The sequence below is a fragment of the Trypanosoma equiperdum genome, assembly GCF_001457755.1.
Source record: "Trypanosoma equiperdum strain OVI genome assembly, contig: ctg_612, whole genome shotgun sequence".
NCBI classification, from domain to species: Eukaryota; Euglenozoa; class Kinetoplastea; order Trypanosomatida; family Trypanosomatidae; genus Trypanosoma; species Trypanosoma equiperdum.
The window spans coordinates 1-11033 of record NW_027124546.1 but is presented as its reverse complement, the minus strand read 5'-3'; the positions used below and the strand labels follow the sequence as shown (position 1 = coordinate 11033).

The 11033-nt window shown below is 47.8% G+C and overlaps 5 protein-coding genes across 5 annotated transcripts; all 5 read right to left on the bottom strand.

Moving 5' to 3' along the window:
* Window positions 1–301: 301 nt before the first annotated feature.
* Window positions 302–2704, bottom strand: TEOVI_000279100 (intraflagellar transport protein 88; the record flags this gene model as incomplete). Its single annotated transcript, XM_067225811.1, has 1 exon — window positions 302–2704. The coding sequence occupies one exon, from the start codon at window positions 2702–2704 to the stop codon at window positions 302–304; it is 2403 nt and encodes an 800-aa protein (XP_067081912.1).
* Window positions 2705–3390: 686 nt separating this feature from the next.
* TEOVI_000279000 (uncharacterized protein) lies at window positions 3391–4374 on the bottom strand (the record flags this gene model as incomplete). The annotated part of the gene is made up of 1 exon (XM_067225810.1): window positions 3391–4374. One exon carries the CDS (start codon window positions 4372–4374, stop codon window positions 3391–3393), a length of 984 nt encoding a protein of 327 aa, XP_067081911.1.
* Window positions 4375–5678: 1304 nt separating this feature from the next.
* Window positions 5679–7031, bottom strand: TEOVI_000278900 (JmjC domain, hydroxylase, putative; the record flags this gene model as incomplete). Its single annotated transcript, XM_067225809.1, has 1 exon — window positions 5679–7031. The coding sequence occupies one exon, from the start codon at window positions 7029–7031 to the stop codon at window positions 5679–5681; it is 1353 nt and encodes a 450-aa protein (XP_067081910.1).
* An 814-nt stretch (window positions 7032–7845) lies between these two features.
* TEOVI_000278800 (uncharacterized protein) lies at window positions 7846–8526 on the bottom strand (the record flags this gene model as incomplete). The annotated part of the gene is made up of 1 exon (XM_067225808.1): window positions 7846–8526. The coding sequence occupies one exon, from the start codon at window positions 8524–8526 to the stop codon at window positions 7846–7848; it is 681 nt and encodes a 226-aa protein (XP_067081909.1).
* A 1139-nt stretch (window positions 8527–9665) lies between these two features.
* Window positions 9666–10670, bottom strand: TEOVI_000278700 (protein phosphatase 2C, putative; the record flags this gene model as incomplete). The annotated part of the gene is made up of 1 exon (XM_067225807.1): window positions 9666–10670. The coding sequence occupies one exon, from the start codon at window positions 10668–10670 to the stop codon at window positions 9666–9668; it is 1005 nt and encodes a 334-aa protein (XP_067081908.1).
* Window positions 10671–11033: the final 363 nt, after the last annotated feature.

Sequence of the window (11033 nt, the reverse complement as noted above, 5' to 3'; positions counted from 1 at the left end):
GATTTTCTCCTGGAAGTTTTCAAGTCCTTGATCGTGATTCTTTTCTTCATTAATTCTAAAGAAATGATGACCATAACTATTTTTTTTTCTCCAGTAACACTATTCTTTTTTTTCTTTTCCTTTGCCCTCCTCCACTAAAGCGAGCACACGTATCATTGTCGTCTATATATATATATATATATTTACATATATATGTACAGGCGTATATGCAAACACTTCAATAAATCCCCCCTTGGCCAACGCAGGCACCAGTTCGTATGTGTTTCCAACCCCTTTTTGTTCCTCTACGAGCATATCCTTTCTATATTCCCGGGAGGTCAATTTCATCTCCACTGCTTTGCACCGCCTTTTTTCGGGCCACCGAGGACTGCGACTCACCCACGATGTCGTCCTCATCGGCACCTGACAAGGTCGACTTATCGCCCAGCCCAACTGTTGCGCGTCGTCCGGCGGCGGCTGCACCGGGGGCCGCGCTAGTGGGTGAAACCGTCTTTGCACCGTCATCGTCGTCAGCGCCGCCACTCACGGCACTGTCTTCCACCTGGCGGCGCTCTTCTAATTTCTTTACTTTCATGAACCACTCATTTGCTTCATCGATCAAACCAGCATCCTTACATAGGTGAACCAGATACCGCAAGCACTCAAGGTTCTCCGGGTACTTACGGTGAAGCGCCTCGTAGAGTCGCTTGGCCTGCACGTAATCTCCGCGGCGGCGATGACACGAGGCGACCATGAGTTGCCACTTCACCTCCTGTGGTTGAATTTGTGAGGCACGCTCAAAGAATTGAATGGCCTTGTCGTACACCTCATTCTTCACAAAGTAAGCACCAAGCCAAGAGATAACATCCATATTCACCTGGAAGTAGCGATAAGCCTCCAAATAATAATGGAACGCTTGACTGTCGTCCCCTTCGCGAGCGTAGAGGGAACCCATACGTGCCAAAATATTAGGATCGGTCGGAACACGGCCAACAAGCCTATTAAACCACTCAGAGGTGGCAGGACTGCTCACTAGATCGCTGATATCAGCAATCTGATATACAATTTCATGGCTATCAACTAGCGACTGGCCCCGCTTGAACATCTTCAAGGCTTCCTCGTACAAGCCAAGCCGCTTCGCTGTGAGTCCGAGGTTATATATAGCTTCAATGTTGTCGGCCTCAACGGCAAGCGCATCATTGTAGTAAGTTCGTGCCTTTTCATAATCAGCTTTGATGAAGAAGAAATTTCCCTTGTTAACAAGCGCTCTTGCATTGTAACGGTTTGCTTCAAGACTCATATCGCTATACCTCTCGCCACTTTCATAATCCCCTTCCAGGAAGTACAAGTATGCTAAATTCGTTGCCGCTCGCGCCCGCAGTAACTTATCCTTCTTCTCGAAAGCCTTCAGTCCCTCGGTAGCTTCCTTGTAACTGTTATGCTTCAGGTAGTAGAGGCATTTGCACATCTCCAATTCACTTGCCAAATGCGACGAGGAGTCACGCATCTCGTAATGGCGGAGACGTTCAATTAAGTAATCATACCCAGCACGCCAATCCTTTTCGATGACGGGGGCAATCAACCGAGCAGCCGTCATAATACAGTAAAGAAAGTGTGTACGTTCCTCCTTAATCTTCTCCCGCAAAGAGTCGTCTACGAGAACATCCTTTTCCCCCTCCTCGATTTCGTCTTCCCCTTCCGCACCGAGTGTTTTAAATGTTAACATCTTCTGGAATGTCCGCTTCATCCGCTCGGTTTCACCCAATGCATAGTAACACAAAAGGAGGTTAAAGGCCGCGTCGATGTCACCGTTCCCTTCCATAATGGCTTCGTAACTGCTCACCGCATCGCGATACTGCCCAAGTTTCACAAACGCATTGCCAACGTTTCTCATAAGTTTATAGCGCAGTTCCTTGGAAGCCGACGGAGTCTCGTCCAACGTCATTCGGTACATTTTAATGGCAAGCAAATACTTATTTTGCGCGGCGTAAATATTTCCCATATTTACCCGAAGCCGTGAAGCATATGGAAACTGCAGATTGCGGATAATTAAATTATATGTGTTCAGTGCCTCGGTATACATTTGGTGGTTCTGGTACTGAACCGCTAGGTTAAAGTGCACGGCGTAAGTGAGGTCAGAGTTGATTTGATCCGCAAGGCCCAAGTTCTCACGCTGCTTGCAGAGGAAGCGCTCCTTCTTACCGGCTTCTTTCGCCTTCTCTAATGCGCCTCCGTAGTCTTTGCGCAGTGCCAATACAGCGCTCTCCTCAATGAGTTTGTGCGTCATTTTTTCAATTTCCACGCACTGCTCCTCGGGGCTGTTCTCCCCCCGCTTCTTGAGTGGTGGTGCCGGCCCCATTGCCATTGCCGTACGGCCCTGTCCTGTTGGGTCAAACACTGCACCATTAACATTGCGTCCCTTCGCTGCATTAAAGCCAACTCCGCGGTTGGACGTCATGGGTCGGGCCGCAGCTCCGCCAAAGTTTTCTAAGCGGCTACCGGGAACGCCCCACGCTGAGCCACCGCTCTCTCCACCCCACTTTGACGGAGGCGCCTGCATGAGCGGGTTCTTCACTCCTCCAGGACCTCCATTGGCACCAGCTGGCATGCCTCGTGGGAAGCCCTGAGTCCCGCCCTGCGCCATGTCACCGAACGCATCTTGCATCTCCGGTTCAAATGAAGCATAAATATCTTCCTCCATGCCGTCACCCTGTTGTAAGTCCATCTGCAGTAACTCGCCACGAACTTACTCGAATAAATGTATAATATATGATGATGAATAGGCCTGTCCTCTCTTACCTTGTACCCTCCACTTCAAGCAGTAAAGAACCCCTCTCTGATATTGCTGTCGGTGACGGCGTTGCAACAAATGATAATAAAAAATATTCTTTTCTTTATTTCGACTCAAATTCCTCCAACTTACCCTCTCAGCTAACTGGCTCTCTCCTACTTTTTGCGTTGTTCTTCAAATTCCCACTTGGAATCTACCAACGTGGAAAAAAAAAGACGAAAAACAAGGAAGAAATAGGGGGAAATGCTAAAGTGAAGTTAGGTAGCTCCGCCAAAATGAGTAAACGTAACAACAAAAAATTGATTCAAACCCCACCTCAACCCATACACTTGAGGAGGACTCGGGAAAAGTGGTTGTTCGTACATGTCGGAAACGAAAAGCACCATCATAAAAATTCTCAGAGAGCAAAAAAAAAAAGACACGTAAAACCTGACAAACACGTATCGACATATTTTATCGGCGTAATGTTCCTCCAGCAACCCCCACACTCAACAGCACTACTTTCCCCGCATATCTTAATTTCCCTGTCTCCGAACACTCCCTCGCTCCCCACACAAACGCAAACCCACACACACACACACACACACACACACTTAATTTAAGGTTGGTCTTTTAATGTATTAGAAGGTTGGGGGCGGCAGCTGCCATTGAGTTTGGTTGCTATCGGGGTTCAATGGCATATGGTTCCCACCACTTGCCACACTTGCTATAGGATGATGAATTGCTGAAGGTTGCTGAGATTGATAACTAAATTGTTGTTGGTATGTGTGTTGCGGTGATAATGGTGGTTGTTGCACTGTTGGTGGATGCGGTACACTTTGCGGGTACATCTGCTGGGGAAACGGACTACATCCTAAATTAGTTGTATTCACCATGTCTGAACCATAAGGTGGCTGCTGCGGACCACTGGAAAAATGTTGTTGAGCAACCTGAGAGTAAGATTCGGGACCCGGCGTCGGTGCTGAAGTCGTAGCGAAGTAGTCCGGAAGGGCGTACTGCGGCCGGTGAGGAATATTCCCAGTAGATCGCTGCGTACCAAATGGACCATGACCATACGAACCCGGTTGCTGCGACAGACCAGAAACAAATGGCTGACCACCTTGGTTCACACGGGACAGTGGCGCCCCCACAAAAGACGATGACCCGCGTTGCATTGGTGGCGGTGGCGGCAGCGGAACGGCCTTTTCCCCTGAACGCTCAAGTTCCTCCTCCTGCAAGCGCTGCTGGAACTCAGCCTTTATACTCTCCGGTGCATCGGGGCTCACATTCCAGCGATTTAGCTCCTTATCAAAGTAGTACCAGTTCTTCGACACGGGGAGACCGTTTTCGTCCAACTCTACCTTATCACTGTTACACGCACTGTGGGCACCACTGTTGCATGCCCCACTGAAAGGAGCGTCCAAACCGAGGTTTCCCACACCCCCGTGGCTGTTATCACCGGAACCAAAAACAACATCCGTCAATTTGTGCAAGCATGTGTCTATCCTTGACGCACCAGCGGATCCTGGACGAGATTCTAACGTGGAACCATCGCCAGAGGCTCCGCGGCCGCCAATGTTAATGCCAAGTTTTGTGCTCAGCCAGCCAACAGCTTGCAGAGACATACGCGTAGAGTCGGTAGTTTCTATTCCAATCTTGCTACATGTGGGGTACAAAAAAAAAGTGTAAGGAAGGGAGGGAGGGAGGGGTGATAAAAATAAATAATTCGGCTGGTTAGCCAACCCAGCAGTAATGATATTCCCGAGAAAGAAAATATAAGAAAAAATGTCCAAAAACAAATAACAATACTTTATGTGAAATAATAGGAACTCTGCAGGCTGCAGTAAATAGTTCAGTACACTACACAATCCACTGCTCACGCACATGCACACAGACAACAGTGCAAGATTAGTTTCAACAAACCGCGTGACATACAAAATTCGCCCTCAGGCAAGAACTGTTAGGGAAACTTTAATTATGCTGGCCTCTAGCCTTCACCACTGCGCAAAACCATTGTCTTTAGTGCGTCAACCCCATTCATCTCACCCCCTTGTCTTTCATGAAAGGGGAGTAAACTTAAGAAAAAAAAATAGTTTTAAAAAAAGGGAAATAAAAACCTTCCACACAGGCTCCTCGTACCAAAAAAAAAGGCTACGCCCATAGCAACGGTCACGCATAGGCACGAAACAGCAAAAAAAAAAACGGCACCTGCACACCCGAACAAAAATACAGCGATCACACGAGCATATGGGGGGAAAAAAAAAGCATTCATATCAAAAGGACTCATTTAATCAACACCAACACGCAGGTCCAGGCACATGCGAGGTAGCTCATATGGGGCCGCATCTGCGCCAGGACAACCGCTGCATGTTACCCAGTTAACGGTATTTCACTCGTAAACTCACTATGTGTTCAAACAAACAAAACTGATCCCAAAATAACAAAATAAAAATGAACAGAGAACAGAAAAAGGTCACCCCTCAGCTGTGTCAACGCATGAGAAGACCTTGTAAAACATAAACATCGACAGAAAGTAAATAAGTGGAACAAAAAACGCCCCAACTTCCGCAAATACATCACTGGGGTGCACATACACAAAGAATCACCAGGAGTTCCAAAGAACAGCGGACAAGCGCCAGCAAATGTGAGGGCTGAGGAGGGAAAAAGACAAAGAAATGCGCGTGTGGTCATAAAATAGCTAGTGGTGGTGTCAACCCAACCATCCAATACGATGAATGTAAGGAAAAAAAGAAAACGCAGCAAAGAGACCTCGTTTTTTGCAGATAGCGCCAATCCACACAAAGAGGGAAGCTGTGAGAACACAGCAAAGCAGCGAGTCTTTACACAGAGTCACGTTTGTAGTTTGATAGTGGCTGACATCAAACCATTACCCAATAGACAATCGTCTTTTCGCATCGTAAAAGATGTGTCACCCCCTCACGCAGTGAGCAACACGCATTTCCGTTTCGTTCACTTTTCCTAAGCACAACTCGATAAGTCGCCGTACATTATCTCCTTCAGCGGTGGTTGGGCCCGACGACCGGAGTACCTGCAGCCGATATACTAGAAAACTACGAATGCACCCGAAGTTCCAGTTTGTCCCACCAATTAGTAAGTTCTCCACATGGTCGTGCCACGCACCAACATCATCACCAAATAACGTCAAACGCACCTCATCTCCCAGAAGCATCCAAAGTCGATTTGCGTCCCTACAGAAGGCGTCCACCATCCTCTCCACGCACCACTCGTTACACCAGTTATGATTGATGGAAATAACCAAGTCCACAACACTTTCGTTGGGAGTAGAAACGGATTCTATCCCCTCACAGCTAGTAGCCGCAACGTTCGCAGTCTCTCTAGCTTGTGGTAAAGTGAAACATGACCCTTTTACGTTATGCACTTGATGCAAATAGCAGCTTGGTACAAATACAAGATCACCTGGATACTGCGTGACTGTCCATAACTCGGCACCAGCGGTTGTGCGGATGTCTGGCGCAAGAGCGACTCCATGAAGTCCACCCCGCAGCAACGTTTGGTTGCCCTCAGGGGTGGGGAAAAACCACAACTTCTCACCGCAGACGTTCAACGACCATGAATAAGTTCCAAAAACATCAAAATGTAACGGTGTCCAGCTTCTGGGCGGTCCAATGTAAGCAAAACGATAATCACTCTCCTCCTCGCCAAAGTAGCGGTATTTTGAATCACCATGTTGCGAAAACCTGCAAAACTCATCCATCCAATCTGGGCCTAGATAACATGGAACGCAGTAGAGATTGCCGCCATGCACAACCGCGCGGCGACCGTTACACACTGCCGCATTCCCTTCTTCAGCATCAGAGGCAACAACAGATGAAACACCCCGCAGGTCGGGCGCACCCACACAAGACGACACCGCCTCGAGATCAGACTGCATGTGCCAGTCTTTTACATACACCAAAGTTGGGCTGCCCCTCCAGCGTTCAATGACTTCAAATAATCTCAGCTTGCTACATTTCATGTGACCTTCGCTTATGCCGTCCTTCAGAGAATCGGAAGCCACAGTAGCGGGGCTCTCAGTCGCAGGAACCACATGATCCCCACCGAAAAGGTTTACTACACCAATTGGCGAAAGGTGCGACTGCATGTCGCCCAGAGGTGAAAAGTACGGAGACGGACCGGAGCCTCCAACAGAGTTAGTAGTACTGTCTACTGCAGCATGGCGAATGATGGCAGGGAGATTGGGTTTGAGACAACATTCACGAAACTGCTCGAAAGTTAGCGTGCGTCCGTCCAGTTCCAGCATAGCCAACAGAAACTTGCAAAAATATATACCCGTCCTTCCTTTCCTTTCGTGGTGCAAGCGCGCTCCCACAGGTTCCACACAACTGGGGCACAAAAGTGGTAAAACAACCTCCGACTGATTTTTCTACTAAACATTCATTTTTAATATGGACACGAAAAAAACAATGCAAAACGTATTAAAGGTAAGAAAATACATACACAACTCAAAGGTCGTTAAGCGCAACGAGTGAACATGATATAGCCGTATGGCAGCATTACACGTTAGGGGTTACACGGTAAGAAATAATATAAACCGATCCCAATGCTGGTCATTCAAGGTCGTACCAACAAGCATATGTATCCATACGCACCACACATATCGTATTTGCATGCCCTGCAATATAGACAGGTGGCGGACTAACAGCTCCTCGTTGGTGCAAAGTGCCATCTTGCAGAGGAAAGTCCATCCTTTTTGACGCGTTTCGTATTACTACCCATGTCGAAAATGACACCACGGGAACTCTTTGGCGCACGGCTATCACCGATTCCCTCTCGATGCACCTCCGGTTACACACACAAAAAAAAAATGAGCACATCCAAGAAATGAGCAGGCCTTTCCTTACACGTGCCGAGTTTCATGTATGTCGATTCCATGCAGCTCTCTGAGAAAATACGATAACATTGTGAATTCATAATAAAGTCCGATGACTCACACAGCAGCAGAGAAACAGACATATTGAGCCGCACCTCATCCCCAGCACCAAGTGAATTTAGAACTAAAACGGAGAACTAAAAGGGAAAAAAGTAACGCACCAGGTCATGCTTGTGGATGAATCCTACTCAATACCAGTTTCCTCATCACTTCCCTCCTCCTCCCCTCCTTCTTCCTCCTCCTCCTCTTCACCAAAGAAAAATGGCACCTTGTGTCGTATGTTATTCCTGTTAGGGTTCATATGCTCCAACTCGCCGATATCGCTGCTACCCTCCACACTTGACTGATGCCCCTCACATAAAGGCAGAGGGTGCGCCACTTTGGGAAGAGTCGACGTCGTGGTATGCACCGTTTTGGCGTACTGCGGCTGCTGTTCCATCTCTCGTCTATTCCTTTCCACGTAGTCCTGGACAGCACCTACTAGTCTCTTCCACTCGGGCTGCTCACGGAAGAAATGCTTTAGTTGGTCCGGCGACGGTTTAGAGGCAACCGTCGAGCGATCCGCCACAACAACAATGTCGCGCACCGCGAGCCAAATGACCTTTCGAAACTTTCCGGGGATAAACACGAGATGCTCTTCCGCCTTGTCTGCGCTAGGGCTCGCTCCGTTATGTTTTTCTACAGTAGCAGCGTCCGTGCCCGCGGAGAGTGGTGGCTCCACAAAGATGACACGCACATGTTGACCTTGAGGCGCCTCCGTACAGACCGCTAAAACTTCTCCTTCCCCAAGTCCACACCACGCGGATGCATCGAGGAACTGTCGCGTAAGATGCTTTGCACGGTGCTTCCTGCCACAACCGCTCATACGTTGTTGTTTTTTTTTTTGCTGAAGAGGCCGCAACTGGCAACGATTACAGAAGCAGATGGCTTCCCTCTCTACTCCCCCTCACACCGTAACTGGACCACCATCCCACAACCCCACCAGAACCCAGAGAGCAAAAAGTGCAGAAAGAAACGGGATAACGTAACGAAACAAATACAGCATAAAAAGGGGTGGTGCGGGAGTGGACTCCCAGGTGAGGACTGCAAAAAATATATATATATATGCCAACATCCATCAGAAGTCGAAGACATTTTTTTTTCTTTCATAATGCAAAATGTAAACACTCACGCCCCTTTTTCTACAGCTTCAGGACACCCCTTATTTCCAAAGGGAAATAAGTCACACGCATCAGATATGATACGACGCATACGGCTAGGAACGTGGGCGCCGGAGGGGGGGGTCGACCTGAAGGAAAGCGAATAGAAGAAAAGCGAGAAACGACGAAAAAATAAATAATAAAGAAGGAGCATCGCGCAATAACAATATCTTTCGTCGAGGCTACTCTCAATTCCACACAAACATACGCGACACATCGAAAACAAAGAAGGTGCAGAGCAACAACATAAAAAAAATGTAAAAGAACGAAAAACCATAACAGCAACGTAACTTATGTTTCTGCTGGTCCGAAACAAATATGACGAGAAAGATTGATTTAATGGCACCGGGAGGTACAGAAGAATCACTACACCAACTTAAAACAGCGCATATGAAGGGATCAGAGATGGGGAAAAGTAGCAACCCTAACAGCGTGCGAACAGCACACCTGTAACAGAAAGCACCAACCACAACGTTACTGGTACCGCGTGATTACTATGTTCAGGATGGTAACGGAAGCGAAAGCGTGGGCTAGTTACCATATCATCATGAAGATAAAAATAAACTCAAACCAGTGAAACGAAAGAGGAGCATCCCCTTAGTGGCGGTCCACCGTACATCGAAGGAGACAGCCCCTACCCCCATAGTGGGTACGACCTCATGTGGGTAGGCGAGACAGGTACAACGCAAATGAATGTTGCCGGCATTGGTTACACAACCAAAGAACAATTCACACCGCAGCAACACAAAACGGGCCTCCAAACTCCGGAGAAGTGCGAAAAAATAAAAGCACCACAAAAAGGATTTCAAGGCCAATCCCTGTAAGGGGTAGGGAGCAATACTCCGCTTTCAGCGAGTTGCACACTTCTGTCCAGGTCAAACTTCTCATCAATGATCGATCCGAGCAATGTCATATCATCAAGCCTTCCACCTCGGTAGTTGGCACCATTCTCAATTGCTTTATTAGAGTATGGCGTATTGCACTTGACATCACGCGCATTTGCACTAGCCACCCGCACAACTTCATCCACCCCAGCGGAAAGGGCCCTCAGGACGTCATCAGGTGGGATTATTTTAGTTGCAACATCATATTGAGATGGCCGATCAAAATCTAACGCATACCTCCCACACACAGGACCTACAAATTTCCACACCAGCTCCGCGATATCATGTTTAAAAACGTTATCAAAGATCCCATCGCTGCCCAAAAGTAGCACGTCCCCGGGCCGCACAACAACACGATATTGCAGCGAATGCACAGGAATGTCGGCACTACCCTGCCCTAGCTGAAAAGGATAATCAAAAGAATGCATCTGTTCATCGGACACAAAAACGATCCTACCATCACGAATTATCATCGACGTACAATCACCAATACTGCACACATCCAACATACAATTACTAAATTTCGCACTAACGGAACAAGACGCATCGGCGGCACAACAAGGGCGCTGCAACGTAGCCACAAGAGCAGTCGAAGTACCGTGAATCTCATCCGACAAGCAGGCGTCATAGGCACGCTGCAACAGTTCACACGAGGATAACGGCAACGAACCCAATGCATCATCTTCCACAAAAGAATACATGAACTTCGCCAACGCAGCACTATAAAGACCGGAATCAACACCAGCATATTCCTTCCACCAGCTCACACCATCAAAAACACACTGTACTTCCGACATTGAAAGAAACGCGTCTTCACCGCCACATGTCGAACGTTTGGGATGAGAAACAAGGTTCACCGCACGCAGATCAAACGCAAGGCTTCTCCCTCCCACATTGTGTCTCAACAACAACTTTACCACATGCATATAAGTCAGAATACTTTATACAAAGGGAAAAATGAAACTAAAAACAGTAACATCAAGAAGAATACACGCTCTCTGCAACGCTACGACACCAACACCGCATGGCGGTACATAAGACGCAACCCACAAATGAAAATATCCAATAAAAACGGTAGAAGGGAACTAAACAAAAAAGATAGGAAAAATCTAACTCCGTCCTGGAGGGACGCACGAGGACGTCCTGAAACGTGTGACAGCTTTCTCCCACACTCAGGTAAACCTCATAGCGTGTCTAATAGCGGGCAGCAGCGGATGCGCTCACGCCTTCTTAGCGGCGGCCTTCTTGCCGGCAACCTTCTTCGGGGCAACCTTTTTGGGAGCGGCCTT